This window comes from Rattus rattus, chromosome 6, assembly GCF_011064425.1.
Source record: "Rattus rattus isolate New Zealand chromosome 6, Rrattus_CSIRO_v1, whole genome shotgun sequence".
NCBI lineage: Eukaryota > Metazoa > Chordata > Mammalia > Rodentia > Muridae > Rattus > Rattus rattus.
Genome location: NC_046159.1, coordinates 27,686,132 through 27,703,708, shown reverse-complemented (window position 1 = coordinate 27,703,708; position 17,577 = coordinate 27,686,132). Strand labels below are relative to the sequence as shown.

The window sequence follows — 17,577 nt, the reverse complement described above, 5'->3', positions numbered from 1 at the left end:
AGTACTGACAGGTCCCGGAAGGGCCTGGAACTTTCTCATCATGCAGCTTTCTGAGCTCAGTCTCTCTCTGTCTCTGTCTCTGTCTCTGTCTCTGTCTCTCTCTCTCTCTCTCTGTCTCTCTCTGTCTGTGTCTCTGTGTCTATGTCTGTGTCTATGTCTCTCTCTGTCTCTGTGTCTCTGTCTCTGTCTCTGCCTCTGTCACTCTCAGTGTCTCTGTCTCTCTGTCTCTGTCTGTGTCTCTGTCTCTGCCTCTCTTGGTCTCTCTTAGTGTCTCTATCTTCATCTCTCTGTCTATCTTTGTCTCTGTGTCTCTGTCTCTGCCTCTCTGCCTATCTCTGTCTCTCTCTGTCTCCCTCTCTCTCTCTCTCTCTGGTTGTAATCCTGCCTCAGGAAGTGTGCCCCTCACTCCAGTTCATAACATATGCACTACTTTGGAGAAGGCCTAGAGCCCTGTGTGACTGAGGACCTCAACTAATATGAGTCTCGCTGACCTAGAGGGAAGTCAGGCCTCAAAGCCACATACATCTCATTAGCCAGTGGGTGATCTGTGCCGTCCTCTGGTAGGCAAGTTAGAGTTTGAAATGGCCCGACCCTAGGACAGTCAGAGACACAGCACACCCTAAGGAGCTCCACTCCTGATCGGAACCACAGCTCCTCCTTCGGTGCCCCTGGTTGAAAGACAACTGTGTACATGGGACACGCACTAGTCACGGGCTCCAAGAAAGCACCGTTTTCACAAGGAGAGCCACTCCCTCCTACACCTCAGAGAGGTCACACCACACAGCAGTTCAGGGGCAGATGGGACCTCAGAACCACTGCTTCAATTCCCAGCCTGTGACCTCAGACGAGTAATCTTGTGTCCCTCTGCCTCTCCTAATCTTTAAAAGAGGATGGCTGTGATAAATGCATACACATGCGGTCCGTCGGTAAAAAGATAAATAAATAAATAAGTAGAGGGACGCTTGCAACTACAGCAGAAGTCTGGTGGAGTTGCTGAAAAGGCTAAATGAGTTAACACATGTCGTGTACTCCAAATGGTGCCAGCAGTGTGCGTGCTGACATTAAAGTTGTCAGGAGGCGCGGATCCAAGTGTCTCAATCACACAGGAACCAGTGAGAACAGAGGGAGCATTGGGGGAAAGGCACTGAGAAGCCAAAATCAATGCTTCCGAATCCCCAGAGCTAGCACGGCTCATTCATAGGTCAGCCGGCTGTGAGCGTCAGTCTGCCTTCCCTTACTCTGCACATAGCTAGCAAGGACCACGGGATGAACTTCCCGAGTCCACAGGAGAGGAGCAGCAAGGGAAGATGGTGGGGACTGGAGCAGGGGACCCAAAACCTTTCACACTATGACCCACTTCAAAAGTGCACTGCCCGTTGCCCCGTCCCCACAGTTACTGAAGGTCTAAAAGCTGAGGTTCTCAGTGATAATGTGGTCCCCAAAAGGAGAATAAAATTACATTCACTATCCTCTGACAGAGCCAAGGATTTGTATTTTATATCCTAGTAGGGCTTTCTTCATATAAGTTCCAAGGAGTTTGGTACATGAGGAAAGCTTCCATCGCATGAGGAGTCAACTTAACATAGTATTTCCCCTAGAACGGATGAGGATGGGCAAGGATGACTGAAAGGTGATATGGATGAAAACAGGGTCATCCTGTGTGTCTATCCATGGGCACATGCAAGGCAGACACCGCCTGCTCCCTCTGAAATATTTAGTGCACAAACACCAAGTTGAACAATAGCCTAGGTACCCTGAGGGTTGATTAACCGCACACCTCCCACCACCCACTTGAACTGCAATGCTCTCAACCTGCAATCTAAGGCTCTCTGCTGGGTTTCCTGCCCTTGCCTTACCAGGTCCCATCCCAGCTCTGCTCTTCTGACACACGGTCCTTAGGTTAAGCACCTAACCTACCATTTAAACCTCCATGCTTCAAAATAAATCTTGGTGATAAAAATCAACAGGAAGTTTTCTGAGGAGTCCGGTCCTCCTCAAGCTGTGGTGACAGCAGGAGCTTCCACTCCTCTGCCTGATCCAGAAATGGGAGTTCCAAAAGCCATGGGGAACATAGACACCTGTGGCCCAGTGGGCAAGAACACAGACAAGCAGACGCACGGCATCTACACATCCCATTGCCATCGCGCATTAACGTTCCATGAGCAGATAATTTATATTCTCTGAGCATTGGCACAAACAATGAAATGGAGTAACAATCATATCTAGCCCAGGTCATCACTATGGTGTCTAAATATATTTGTGTCCAGAAGCACACAGGGCAGCAACCACACACATAAAGGCCCAGTAGTACTAGAGACCCAAGAGGGAAAACTGTTTTCTTCCTAGGTCTCTGGCCTGAATGGAGACCCAACTTCCCAAGTCATACAAAGCACAAGGTTAATCCAGTTTACTGGTCAATGAGCTGGCTAAGAAACCACCCCCAGGACAGTGGATGGGAGTGGGGAGAGAGGAGTAATTATGTCTTAATGAGACAACATGTTTTTCCTTCCAAGAATCCTTGCTCTCTGCATAGTGACTGTTTTCTTGTTTATTTGTTTGTTTGTTTGTTTGTTTGTTATTAAAGACAGTGTTTCTCTGTGTAGCCTTGGCTGTCATGGAAAGCACCCTGTAAACCAGCCTGGCCTTGAACTCATAGAGATCCCCCTGCCTCTGGCATAGTCACTATGCAGCTACCTTGAGGTTCTATTAGTTCTGTTCTGTCTGAGTCTAGAGACGGAACTCTGTCTTTTCCTTCTTTTTTCTCTTCCGGGTGTTGTCCGGAGCTTATGTGCACTTTCTATCAACCCGGGGCTTTTCACTCTTTCTCTAAAGCTAAGCGCTTCCTCTTGGCCAGGCGGCTGCTTGCTGACCCTCATCGTGGATATGGAAATTGGAAGGTCTTGGCTTTCTCTCCTCCTCCTCTCCCCTCCCTCCTCTGGAGAGCCACCAGAATACAGCTTTCCCTTTTCCTTCTAATAAGATTGTCTTCCGTCTTCCTTCTGAGTCGTTCTTAAATCTGTAATTCAGGAGACTACAGACCCCGAGCAGGGATCTCGATTTCTCTAGTGTCGTGTAGCACCTAATGAAGAGCACCCCAAAGTTTCTGACAGGGAAGATTTGCCAGCTGTACCTGTGCTATCGTGTTAAAGCAGAAGATGGGGACGAGACTGTAGCACGGGTATAGAACACTTGCCTCACAGGCATAAGACCCAATGTTTCATTCCTAGCACCCCCACCATACACAAACACACACACATACATACATACATACATACATACATACATACATACATACACACTCTCACATACATACACACATACACACATATATTCACACACATATGCTTACACACTCACACATATATCCTCATACACACTCATACACACACTCACACATACATACACATATGTTCATACATACATACACACATACACACACATACGCATAACACTCACATACACACACTCACATATATACACACACATACATTCATACACACACATACACATAATGCGTTCACATATACACATATGCATACACACACTCACATGCATACACACTCCCACACATACACTCATAGACACTCATACACACACATACACACACACAGTCACACATACATACGCATATATACGTAGCACACTCACATACACACACACTCACATACATACACACAATCACATAACACATATGCACACATATGCATTCACACAGAGACACATACATACATACACACTCATATACATACACTCATACACACACACACACACACACACACACACAATTTTAGATAGGCTCAGTGAAGTCCTATAACAATTCGTTTAACTTCATTTACTTCAAATGTATTGCGTTTGCTTTTGAAAAACAACAAGTTTGATCTTGGTTTGCTTTGGTAGGCTTTTAAAAAAATATCTGCTATTACTGTCACAGTTTCATCCTTGAAACATTTTCTCAGACAATGGAGCAAAGGGCCCATGCTACATTTTGTTCCAGCTTTAGTTCAAATTCTCTTTTTGCCACGTGTTCCCCAAGTCTCCCTTATAAACCTTCATTTCCTCATCCACACAGAGAGAAGCTCAAAGCCTGGTGGCATTCAGTCATTTGGTCATTAACTCAACAGCCATTTATCAAGGGCCAGGCACGTGCCAGTCACTGGGGATCCAGGCCCGAGCAAGATGAACTAATTCCCACTGTGAGGAGACAAATAATAAAAATCCCCATGTGTGGGGTTGGGGATTTAGCTCAGTGGTAGAGCGCTTGCCTAGCATGCACAAGGCCCTGAATTCGGTCCCCAGCTCCGAAAAAAAGAAAAAAAAATCCCCATGTGTCACTAGGGGATTATACACAGTATATGCAAATCCCTAGCTTCTGGAGGAGGTGCAGTGAAGGTGCTGCAGTCTCTCTGCCAGAAAAGACAGTTAAGTACATGACCTCGGGTCACAGTGACGGTCTCTCCCACCTCAGTGCCTATAGCTCTGACTCCTGAACTACACGGCTCTTATGACAGCTCCAATTCTGATTCTGCTCACACCCACTTCCTAGTTTCGTTGCTGCTGTTGTCTGTCTGTCTGTCCATCCATCTGTCCGTCTGTCCATCTGTCAGTAGGCCTTGCCCTCTAAAAGTTGTATCATGTGTACTGGCCTAAGTTTTCTCTCAGCCACAAACAGGCTGCCCCCTGCAATCCTGGGCTCCCTCTCTAATGAATGAAGGGGTAGAGGCAAGCGGGGCGGAACGCCTTGTTACTGCAGTTCTGCAGTGTGTACATCACAGCCCTCCTCTACTTACAAACGTCGTCTGCTGAATTGGGATGACGCGCACATGGCAGCATTAAAGCTTGTTTGTCATGCCGCTGTTGTAGCTATGCAAATGCAAAACCACCTCCCTCTCCAGCAAACTCGACTCTGGAAGTAACTGCAGCTCACTGAGAGGAGGGTAGAAGAACCCACTGGACACAGGCAGTGCACTGTCAGTCACTCCTCAGACTCGGCCAGTAGGACTCACCCTCACCTTGGGACTTGGGGCAGTCCAAATGCAGGCCAGTCTTCAATCTAGTGCTATCCAAAGATAGGGACACATGGAGACCCTGAGCTGACTGACTATTGGCAGTGGGAGGGGGACTGAAGTCCACAGGACTGTCCCTCCAAGACTCCCTTGGAGTACCCAGAAGACCCAGGTTAGTGGCCTGGAAGCTGACATCTGACCACCTCTGAATCCTTCTGAAGCAGACACCAACCTGGGGAACTACAGATTGAACTCCCAGAAATCTCAGTAAGGACTTTAGTTCTAATGGACGGACGTGTTTGCTGGCTCAGGGCACCAGGGCATGCCTCTCACACAGTCTCTCATTTAACCTTCGCAACAGCCCAGGGTGCAATTTCATCACCCCGATTTTACAACAGTGTGTGGGGCTGTAGTGTCCCCGAGCTTGTCAATCCAAACCCTAGAGAAGAAAGGCCAGGCATATATTCTCACTCTCACTCTTTCCTCTTCCATAACGATCCTCAGAGCCTGGCTCCTGCTTAGAAAGTGCATGGTCCATGTTCTCCACAAAAAGTCAAATGCCAGCGTATCCTCTTAACATTCAAACTCCAGCCAAGTCTTTGTGAACTTCAGGGTTCAGGGAGAGTCGGACATTCTGCTCGCACAATAGGTTCTCTCGGCTGGCAAAGGCCGTTCACCAGGTACCAGAGAGTTTACCTACAGAGTAACAGCTGTCGGCAGGTCGGGCTCACAGCAGCTCTGCTATAAATGACGTACTTCATAGTGGGTGGCACGGCCAACACCAGGACAATGATGGGTAAAGAGGAAAATATCACGGGGTTGGGGATTTAGCTCAGTGGTAGAGCACTTGCCTAGCAAGTGCAAGGCCCTGGGTTCAGTCCCCAGCTCCGGAAAAAAAAGGAAAAAAAAATGCAGTCTCCGTGGACCCTCCTCCTAACTCATAGAATCTGGGAAGGTTGGGGAACACGTGCCTCCCCACAGGGAGTTTGAGAATCATGGCTTCAGACACAACTCTGTCTCTCTCTGAGTATCCAGTTTGATTTTGTTGTTGTTGTTGTTGTTGTTGTTGTTGTTGTTAAGTTCTAGTTGTAGAGTACTGTGTGCTTCTGCCATCCCCCCAGCATGTCCTGAAGCTGGCCACCCTAAGAACAAGTTCAGCATTGACTCCTTATTATCACCTAGAAAGTCTCAATCTCACACAGAGGCAGATGCTGGGCAGGGAGGGGGGATAGCCATCCACCGATGCACTGGTCTAAGAGCAGATACGACTTCTGTGCCTAACCAGAGCTGCTTTTGAAGCTCCTTCAAGTTGAGGGATGGAACCAGAGCTCCAAAGGAGGGCAGCGGGGGAGAGAGGCAAACACTTTGAAGAGCAAGGATCAATAGAAGGAGCTCCTGCTTTGGGGTGACACTTTGGCCTATAATATTTTGACATGGGAAAGATTTCTTTATTTTAAGAAACAAGGTCATATCTCCATTGGCTGCATAGACTGCAGCAAATGCATTATGCATACTGACTCTAGCCATGTCACCATTCAGTACTTGGTGTCTATCTCTCGGACCTTTGGAAGCTATCCCCAGTACGTGACCCCACCCCGACCATGAGACACTGAAGGACCTCACCCACCCCCCCACACACACACACACCACTTTCCCCACTACATATCTGCAGCTAAATTGCAAAAACTGAGAAAACGGTGTAACTCTAAAATATGCATCTAAACCAGCAGCTCTTTTTTTGTTGTTGTTGATTTTGGTTTTTTATTTATTTATTTATTTATTTATTTTGGTTTTTTGTTTTGTTTTGTTTTGTTTTCGGAGCTGAGGACCGAACCCAGGGCCTTGTGCTTGCTAGGCAAGTGCTCTACCAGTGAGCTAAATCCCCAACCCCTAAACCAGCAGTTCTTAATGCTTCCACCCTTTAACACAGTCCCCCATGTTGTGATGACCCCAGCCATAAAATTACTTCATTGCTACTTCATAACTGTAAATTTGCTACTCTTGTGAATCATAATGTAAATATTTGATATGCAAGAGATCCTATATGCGACACCACGCCCCCCCCCCACCGTAGCCATGACCCATAAGTTGAGAGACTTAATCTCTTTGGAAATGTCGAAGGTTCGGTAAAAAAGGGACTTCCTCCCTTGACAGCATCAGAAGCCACAGCTTCAGTCACAACTGCAGGAAGGAGAGCCCCATAACATTCCTGCTTCTCCTCAACCAGTCTCATCCAGGAGCCCAATCCCACGTAACAAGAAGGCACCTGTGACAGGAAGATGGTGGGCTTGGTGACCAAACATGCTGTGGGAAAATCACATGAAGACTGCCAACGTCTTGGCCTGGGCAGGAGAAAGTCGAGATGTCTCTGCAGCCTTTGCTGGAGCCCTCCAGGCAGCCCTGGTTCTGCCAAGTGCATTCCAGAGCTCGCCTCACATGCCCAGACCAGCAAAGGCCTTTGCATTTGCAATGACTTCACGCTCAGCCAAAAGTAAACACACTCTCCACTTTTTCCATGGACAAATACTAACCCCAAATTGCCAGGGTTGGCCTCTCTTAAATCCAAATGGAAAGCCACCTCCTCCGAGGAAAATAAAGCCATTTTAACTCAATGATACCCCTTGGCCACAAAAGAAAACTTTGCTAAAAGCTTCCTAGAAATTATTTATCATGCAATCATGCTATGATCGAGCAGTCAAAGCCTAACAATGGAACAATGGCACTCAAAATACTCACGGCCGATGATCCAAAAACGCTCGCTCTAGCAAACACCTGCACTCAGGATTTAAGCAGTACATCTGTAACACACACTGCTTATAAGATCCCCCGCTCGCACACTCATATAGGAACACACATCTCACAGCCGCCTGATTGGAATATTCTTCTGAAAGTAGCCTGTGATAAGGCAGGTGCCAATTTGAATAAAAAAAAAGCAAGGTGGCCGGGAAGATCTGAGCAGCGTCAAACTTCGGCGCCGCTCAAATACACGTCTCGCCCCTCTCCCACCTTGCACTCTGAATCTGCGTCCAGAATTCGGTTATCTAACACGTGATAAGACATGCAGAGCTCCAGACTTACCAGGTTGGAGTTGGTGGCGTTGGAGTCATCTTCCGGAAAGGGAATATAGATTGCTAAGGCCACACAATTGGCAAAAATCGTCAATAAAATAATTATTTCAAATGGTCTGAGGCAGGAGTTAAGGAAATCAATGCTAACACAAGTGAAGCAAACAGACGTCCATATATATATATATATTCTTTTAAATGAATCAAAGATGCATAAGAATTCTGTTTAAACAATGCATTCCAAGTCCCCTGTATTTTGAAGAGAAACATATGCCTTTTAAGTGCTTCTCGTGGACCCCTGCCAAAATTTTTTCCTAATATGTCAAGAGCGGTGGAGGCCAGTCGCGTGCCAGAGTAAACACAGATTTCTAAATAACTTCTTCCCCTCTTTTATTTATTTAGATTACATTTGATTTCATTATCCCCCTCGTGTGGACTTGGGGTAAAGAGCTCCGTCTGCCCCAGGAAGGATCCCCCACAGGACCCCATTTCCACATGGTTCGTGAACTGTCGCCAAGGGACCCAAGCATACTTGGAAGGAAGTGGTTTTAAACAAGTGGTCCTTCGTGGAAATCTACAGATTTTGCTTTTCAGTTTTTGGAAGCAAAGTGAGAGTTCTACCTCCCTGGAGTTTAGGACTCCCCAAAGCCAGGTAGGATGTGTGCTGTGGCTTCAGAGGTAGGGATCGTGTCCCCTTTGCCAGTTCAGATCCGCATAGGACATGGTGACAGCCTGAGCTATAGAGCATCAACTGAGGGTCCGCTTGCTAGTAACAGTACACTCTCATGTTCTCTTGCCGTGACTTCATGGAAACACCAGGACGGGACACGGTGACAAGTAAGCTCATATGATAGCACTCTTCCTCTGAGACTACACCACATCCACCACCGAAAGCAGGAAAGCCCCAGTCGGTGTTCCCACATGCAAGTTCCTTTCACAGAGCCTCTTCTAATTAGCCTCCCATTGCTCTGATAAAACTCCATGACCAAAAGCAACTTGGAAAGGGAAAGGGTTTACTACAGTTTATAGCTCGCAGCCTATCACAAAGGGAAGTCAGGACAGGAACTCAAGCCAGGAACCTGGAGGCAAGAGCTGAGGCAGAGCTCACAGAGAATGCTGGTGACCGCCTTGCTCCTCGTGGCCTGCTCAGCCTGCTTTCTTCACAACCCAGGACCACCTGCCCAAAAGTAGCGCTGCTCACAGTGAGGCTGGGCCCTCCCACATCAATCACATATCTAGTTCAAATCTTTGAGGCCCAGAGAAGCTAAGAAAAGTCCCCAAAGCCTTATACCAAGCAAGTGGCCATGCAGCTCTAGAAGCAGATCCCCTGACCACCGTGCCCATGCTCGCCTCATGCCACAGCCTTCAAGGTTGGATTCATGGGCCTGCTGGGCTGCACTCAGGGGGAGTCTGCGTGACTGCCTTCACGATGGATCCCCAGCAGCCTCATGGCAGAGCAGAGGATGCCTCCTAAGACATGCCATCTTTCAGATGTGTCTTGGTATCACAAGATGCCCTGTGAGAGAACATGACCAATTTCCCCTTTACAAACATGGCCATCCTCACACCTGCCCAAGACCCCCAGAAGGCAAGAAGCACAGCCACGCCCAGAGCCTGAACCTAGCAATGGGTTCTTACAGCCTGCTGCCCTGAGGTGCCTAATAGCAACAGCAATGGTGACAGGACCTAGCATTAAGGGAGGGGTGGCAAGGACAGAATCTCTTCCGCTAACGGAGGAAACTGAAGCTTCTGGAGGTTGTGTTGTGCCTGAAATCATCAAGTTAACAGCTAGAGCGGGACCCAGACCCAGAAGGTCAGTTCCTGAGTCAGTTTCAGAACCACTTCGTGCTGATCTGCCTGAGGTAGCCATGAGGGCATTTCAGAAAGCTGGTTCTCCCAACCCTCCTCTCACATCCCTTTCTTCTTCACCAGGCCCCAACCTGCTCAAGACAGTAGCTCTCAGCACAGGCTGCAAGGTGCCATTCTCACTGTCTGGTGCCCTATCAGGTGTCCTCACTGCCTGTACCAGTCAGCGAGCCATCCCCCACCTCCTGCTCCATGCACACAAACGTAAAAGCAACCCACCCGTCACCAGACACCGAAGCACCAGGCTGACGCTGGAGCATCCTGTATGCCAAGAGGACAAACAGGCAGCCTGAGAGAGCTGCAGCCAGGAGCTTCCAGCAAGCCTGACGCACCCATGGTACCTCCATCCTTTACTGCCTATCTGAGGACAGCGCCAGGCTGTCGAGAGCTGCTGGGCCCATCAGTCTCCCTCCTCACCTGTTCTAGGCCATCTGGAGCTTTCACACAGCTAGTACTGTGGGCTGCATTCCCTCCCTCTCCCCTGGTGGGAAGCACCTTCTCTCAGGAAGGCCAGTCCCGCTAATCATGCTGTGAGGGCTACAGATTCAGGCCTCCCATAGAACTACACTGGAGTGCACTTCCTAAGTATGGAGTGGATAGCTATCTCTAGTTCCACCCAGTAACCACCTATTTCCGCCTAGCAATTTACTGTCTAGTACCACAAAGTAGCCATCTAGTCCTACCCGATAACTATCTTGTCCACCTAATGACTCTCCATCTGGTCCCACCTACTAACTCTCTAGTACCTCTTAGTAACCATCCAGTCTTGCCTAGGCCTCGGCCCCGCCATCCAGCACTGTAGTGCAGAGAGTTTAGGAAGGACATGGATTTTGAATGCGGGAACCCTGGATTTAAAACCAACTTTGTCAACACGTGCTGTATGAATTGGGGATGGGGGATCCTTTGGATCTCAGGCCTCCTTGCTCTCCCTTCACAGTGGCTACCCATAGGGTACCACTTCTCTCATTCTGTAGTTCTGAATGCAGCCTGGCAGGACTGTCTAAGCTCAGCTTCACATCCGTTCATGGACTCCGTGAGGCTTCTCAGCCTGGACATCTTGGCAGCAGCCCTTGCTTAGCGCTGTATCCTATTATAGTTACTCCTGGGAAAGAGCTCAAGTATCCCAGGAGGGAGTGCTGTTTGCTCCACAGAACTCTGGTTTCACCCTAGGTTACCATCTTTTACTTCCCAATCACTACCAGAGGTTTTGAAATCCTTTCCTAGAAACTCGCAAATAAAACCAGACACTCCAGTTGGAAAGAAGCATAGGACCCTGTCTAAATGAGTTGGGGTTAAAAAGGTACCCAGCACTAAGTCTCAAGGTTCTGATACTGTCTATTCCGGGCCATGTGACTTGGGGAGTTTGTTGTGACTCATTCCATCCCTAGTGACAGTCAGAGCTGAGCACTGATGTCTTGTCCAGTGGAACTCCAAGATGCTGAGAAGTTAAGAGGCGTGCCCATGGTGACAGCCCATCCCTTCAGAGACATGTTTTCTAAAGTCCCCTCTAACCTTTCTGTGTGTTCAGAGTAGATACATGCTATTATAGACGATGCTTTGAACTTTGGCTATACCGTAGCCTTGCCTGCCTGGAGAGCTCTGTGGAACGTCTGGGGACTAGTGAGACCTGTGGCCCCTAGAATTTGCTAAAACTTTCCTGGTGATTCCAATGCAGTGCCCAGGCTGAGAAACTCTGGTCCCGAGTGCTAAGCCAAGGGCTAGAGACACTGACCACTATGTCCTCATGTGTCTCCTGGCCCATTTACACTAAAAGATCAGGCTGTGAGCTACAACAACACAGTGCCATAGAAAAGAAAGTTGTGAAGAAGCAGCATGTGATAGCAACAAATAGCCACATAAGCGGCTCCCAGGTGGCTTGAATGTAAGTTCATATCCCACACTGCTCCTGTCCCACACTGCTCCTATCCCACACTGCTCCTGTCCCACACTGCCCCTGTCCCACACTGCTCATATCCCACACTGCCCCTGTCCCACACTGCTCATATCCCACACTGCTCATATCCCACACTGCTCCTGTCCCACACTGCTTATATCCCACACTGCTCCTATCCCACACTGCTCCTCCCACACTGCTCCTGTCCCACACTGCTCCTGTCCCAGACTGCCCCTGTCCCACACTGCTTATATCCCACACTGCTCATATCCCACACTGCCCCTGTCCCACACTGCTCATATCCCACACTGCTCCTGTCCCACACTGCTCCTGTCCCACACTGCCCCTTTCCCACACTGCTCATATCCCACACTGCTCCTGCTCATCCCACACTGCCCCTGTCCCACACTGCTCCTGTCCCAGACTCTCCCACACTGCTCCTATCCCACACTGCTCCTGTCCCACACTGCTCCTGTCCCACACTGCTCCTGTCCCACACTGCTCCTATCCCACACTGCTTATATCCCACACTGCTCATATCCCACACTGCTCCTGTCCCACACTGCTCATGTCCCACACTGCTCCTGTCTCACACTGCTCCTATCCCTCACTGCTCATATCCCACACTGCTCCTGTCCCACACTGCTCCTATCCCACACTGCTCATATCCCACACTGCTCCTGTCCCACACTGCTCATATCCCACACTGCTCATATCCCACACTGCTCCTGTCCCACACTGCTCATATCCCACACTGCTCCTATCCCACACTGCTCCTATCCCACACTGCTCATATCCCACACTGCTCCTGTCCCACACTGCTCCTGTCCCACACTGCTCGTATCCCACACTGATCATATCCCACACTGTCTTCTCTAAGGTCACTTGTGGCAGCAGGAGAGTCTTCTTCTCCCAAATGCTTGGGAGTGAAAGTGTTTCAGATTTAAGCTCTGTCTGGATTTTGGAATCCCTGCAGATTCATAATGAGATATCTTGGGGATAGGACCCAAGTCTGAACTTGAAATCATTGATGTCCCACATACACCTTACCCATACAGTCACTACAAATTTTAGTGCCTACATTTTGACTACAATCTGTCACATAACATCAAGTGGATGATTTTCCATTTATGGCATCTTGTTGATACTGTAAAAGTTTTAGATTGTAGAAGAATTCATATTTCAGATTTTTGGTTCAGGGATGCTTGTAATACCAACAAATTCTGGGACCTTGTCCCGTGAGCTGGTGACTCATGGAGTCTGGGGGAGGGGACGTCCAGAATCCTGACTGTCATCACTGCAGCAGTAAGGATAAGATAGCTTTAATATCTATGCCTGGTAAGCCCCAGAGGGCCAGTCCCTAGGTGCAGGTCCAAGGCACACCTTGGCCAGCCCACAGCATAAAGGATATTTCCATTCAACAATGCTGATGCATGCCCTCCTGATGGGGTTCTTCAGAGTCAGGCAGAGCAGAGCCCGGGGCGGCCGTGTGGCAGTTGTGCCCCCCTGCTTCTTGGGTTTCCCATACTGCTGCCGCTTCCGCTGTGTGGAACTGACGGTAGAGATGGTTGCGTTGCCAGCACTGCCCATTAACTTGGCCTGCCGGGCGGCATCGATGGCTGCCTGCCAGGACAGTGCTGCCCCTGGAGTAGGGATGTGCTCGGGGGCAAGTCCTGCAGCTGCATTGGCATTCATGTTGGCATGAGCTGGGCGTGGGCTCCCATAGTTGGAACCTGTGCGGAGAGAAAAGACAACAGTTTCTATGGTGAATATGGGGGCATTGGGGACACATTTTGGATTCTGGACACAATTTTTGACAAACAAATAAAAATCTTTTTTTCTCCCAAGCTATTGCAGGAACTTGGGAAGTGATATACAAAAGCACTAATATGTATGCTCCAGGAAATACAGCCACAAAATCTATTCCAGGCCCCGTGTGACCTAGTTCAGCTGGATGAACTTGGGCCTGGCACTCTCTTCGCTAGTCTCACTGACTTGACGTAGGCAGGCAAGAGGTGAGAATGTGTGTTCATAGCTCCGAGCTAGTTAAAAAGTATATGGGGAACGGCGAAATTAATGCAACTTCTGACCCTTAAAATACATGCTCATAAGAGCACGCAAATAAAAGGATACTCGTTTAGGCAGAATGGGTAAAGAAGAAAAGGAAGAAGATGAGGGTGGGATACGGGGATCAGGAGGAAGGAAATGTGTATTCGTGAGCAGCCCATCATCCCTGCACTGGAACTGACGGTACAAAGACACAGTACACCCGAGAGTGGGAAACTCTACACTCTGCAGTGAGAGTGTCAAGCCAAAGTAAGCTCCTATCCAGTGAAGTGATCTGGGCATCGAATGCCCGCCTCTCTGAGACCACATCTACATGGTTCCAGGGAGGCACTATTAGGAGGTAATAGAACATTTGTGGTAGAGTCTTCCCCAAGTCACTTTCTTCTATCGTGGCGGTTACTTTAGTGACTTAGCTACTTCTCAGTTAAGATGAGTCTGTTAGCTGTCTCGTGCAATCCAAAGAGACCCAGCCAACATGCTTGCACGGTGCTCACCACACTTGCTGGTTTCCAAACTCTCTCCTCCCCATCGCTACAGCAACAGAGACAATGAAACTTCAACTATAAGCCAAATGATTGACATCAGTATCCCAGATGCTGACGGCGGGGTCCTGAGCCTTTCCTGGCACAACAGCAAATCGTATCGAGGTAGATTATCGTTTCTTCCCGTGGACAGAGAGGAAGGAGAGAGAGATGCACAGATGTTATGTACTTAGTATCACCCACTGGATACCAGGGCAAGCACATCAGGCCTCCTTTGGCACCAGCTGTCACCAGCCACCTGCACAGCTGGTGGATGACATCTGTGGTGTTAGACTTCAGCCTCATTCCACAGACCTCGGTAAAATGTCTCCGTTGTGCCCACTACCCTGGCATATTCACCTCGCCACACACTCCCTTCTCACTCTCCAAAAGGAAGGCTCCAGAGGCTCGGGACATAGGCCTCAGAGCAGAGAGCGGAGGAGCATGGGTTTAGATTAGCCAAGGCATCTGAAGCAGAGCTGCTCTCCGAAGCAGCAAGATAAGTGTCTCCGTTCAAAACCCAAGAAAACAAAGGAGCATGTGACTCATTAAAGGTCACCAAATGAGACAATGGAAGATTTTGCTGCACTCAGGGCTCACCGGGAACTGCCAGACTGGATCCCTCCCTCCTTACCTAACACTCCACACATGCACATGTGTGTGCACACACGCATGCAGATACACACGTCCACACCTCCTGCTGGGCTTTTGGGTTGAGCAGGGAATGGTGAATATCTACATTTAGTGATCAGCAGCTCTAACACTAACACCTACGGTGAGTTCCCAGGGTACCTCCCCGGTGACAGAGAGTGGAAAATATCCCTGCTTCTTCTTCTTACACCGACATGAGCAAGTCCAAAATGGCCCCCCTGCGCCCCATCTTTGCTTGCCCAACTGGGCTAGAACTTAACTCTTCCTGGCTCTGTTCTGTCTTTGGTGTGCAATTTTGACTTGGTAGACTCTATTTGTGGCACTGACAAAGTTTAGTGGACACTGTTTCAGCTCCTGGATTTATCTTCCTATATTTCTATAAAAAGCAGCCATGTTCCCCACTAAGCCTAGCATACCCCCAATTCCCTATCTGCACCAGTTCATTGCTTTCATTCCTCTCAGATCAGCTGCCTGTTCACAAAGCAAGCAGTGTCAGGGGTCGGGGTGGGTGACTCTTGAGAAGAAGGCAGAAAGCCCCAGTGTGAAGACCAGCAAGGGGTCCTGGGCATCCTCACACTCCATAGTGAGACCCATTCCCAGATACAAGGATGCTTCTAGGGCACACCATCAGGAGAAAGCACAAGTTAAGAGGTCTCAGTGTACAGGGGAATAGAATACCACCTCCTCCCTTGACTGAGAACAAGAATACAGCTATCTTAAAATACCACAATAGCCTTTGAGTGACAAAGGGCGGTCCCACCATAAATGGCCACATGTGGGAAAAAAGAGAAATGTGTTCTCCAAGGTTAGTCCCCACGATGGATATACTTTAAAGTCACTGTGGCCTTGGCTTCTCCAAGTCGCTTGCCCATCCCGACCAGAAATTCTAGGAGAGCCTAAAGGACAGCTGCAATGGGAAATACAACCTTCCATGCATTCTAGTAGTGGGGGGACTCCCATCTCTGCAGCAAGGATTCTGAGCCCAGAGTAACACCATGAAGGTGGGACAGCCCCGCATTGTTTCTCTGATGCTTTTTGTTAGCACAAAATCACCACCCAATGCAAAGACCAATTTTCAAATTATTAGGTTGATTCAAAGCTTTGCCTCCTGGCTGCCAGCTGAACCGAGGCCACCGGCTCGGTCTGACCTGGCTCCAGCCTTACTGGGTTATATCCTCTGATGCTCTCCTCGTGTCCAAGAGAACCCCAGAACTGCAGCCCAGCAGACCAGACCACAGGAAAACACGCAAGACCTCCACAGCACCAACCTCTGCCAGACGTAAGAAAAATGATTCCCGTTTGCCCAGCGGCTGGGCTCTCTTGAAGACAGCAACATCCCTGCCTACCTCACAAAGGCGTTGCCTCTTCTCAGAAGAGCAAGGACACTGCAGGGCCCCAGCACAGACCCATTAGTCTCGTCTCACCCTGCCCTACAAGGGCCCAGAGAGAAGTCCCAATGTTAGAGTAGTTTGGTATTTCCCTCAGGACGATGTCCAATAATGACACGGTGGTTTTTAAATTCTCCATCCCAGAGGATGTTCAGCATCTATTGCTAGTGGCTATAAAAACAGTGATGTTCCGTTAGGCAAGAATGCTGTCACCCTTTGTACCGTAAGCAATCCCCAACTGCTCACACATCCCATCCTCATCGCATGAGGGGGTCAAACCTTCAAGAGGCAGGATCTGATGAGAAGGATTTGAATCACTGGAGATAGGGCCTTGAGGGAATATTATACCCCACCCCTCCCTGTCCTTCAGCTTCCCAGCCACCATGAAGTAAAAGGTCTGTGTAAGCCATGCTCCCTGACCATAATGTAATGTCACCCACAGATCCAAAAGCAAGGAGCCAACGGACCATGGACTGACTCTTCTAAACCGTGAGACATAGTAAACTGCTGCTCCTTCCATGCGGTGGCCTCTGGTCTAGTGTCTTGGTGACAGAGACAAGATAGGCCACAGATAAACATTAGTTTACTAGACACCTTAAGCACTGTGTCCTTCCCCTTACCCTGAGGATAGGAACTCGGAGGAAAAAGAGGAGACCAGCGCTTTCCGCCTCCCATGCCACCGCTCTAGCCCAGGTCACCATTCCTTTCCTGCTGCAGGAGTCCCTGAGATTTCTCTCATTTCCAGGTTTCCCCATCTCCAATCCAAGCCTCACTCACAACCAGTCATGATGATCTCTTAGGAAATAAAAACACTAAATCAGGCCCTGTCACTCTCCTACGCCAATCATTTTCAAACCCAAACTTCCCATCATGTTCCTTGAACCTGTGTATGCCGACCCAGGCCACCTTCCCTGGGCTTATTATGTACTGGTCTCCTTTTATTCCTCCAGTTCTCGTCAGCTACCATGTGATTCTGTGTACTTAGAATGTTTGTCTCTCTGCCATTTGCTTCGTACTTTCTATTCATATTCCAAGCCTGGCTTTAAATGACTCTGTCTTAAAACCTCTCTCTCTAATCCCCCAGAACCAGGCAAGACTTCCAGTGGAGGGATTGGGACACCA

General features: G+C 48.8%; 1 protein-coding gene across 3 annotated transcripts in view; it reads right to left on the bottom strand.

The window, feature by feature from the left end:
* Positions 1 to 17,577, bottom strand: part of Cacna1c (calcium voltage-gated channel subunit alpha1 C) — a 608,098-nt gene that overhangs the window by 452,220 nt on the left and 138,301 nt on the right. For all 3 annotated transcript variants that reach the window (XM_032905806.1, XM_032905803.1, XM_032905804.1), the window contains exons 2-3: positions 13,240 to 13,561; positions 8,082 to 8,187 (exon numbers count right to left, since the gene is read on the bottom strand). In XM_032905806.1, coding sequence (XP_032761697.1) covers positions 8,082 to 8,187; positions 13,240 to 13,561 — 428 coding nt within the window. The remainder of the gene's footprint in view (positions 1 to 8,081; positions 8,188 to 13,239; positions 13,562 to 17,577) is intronic.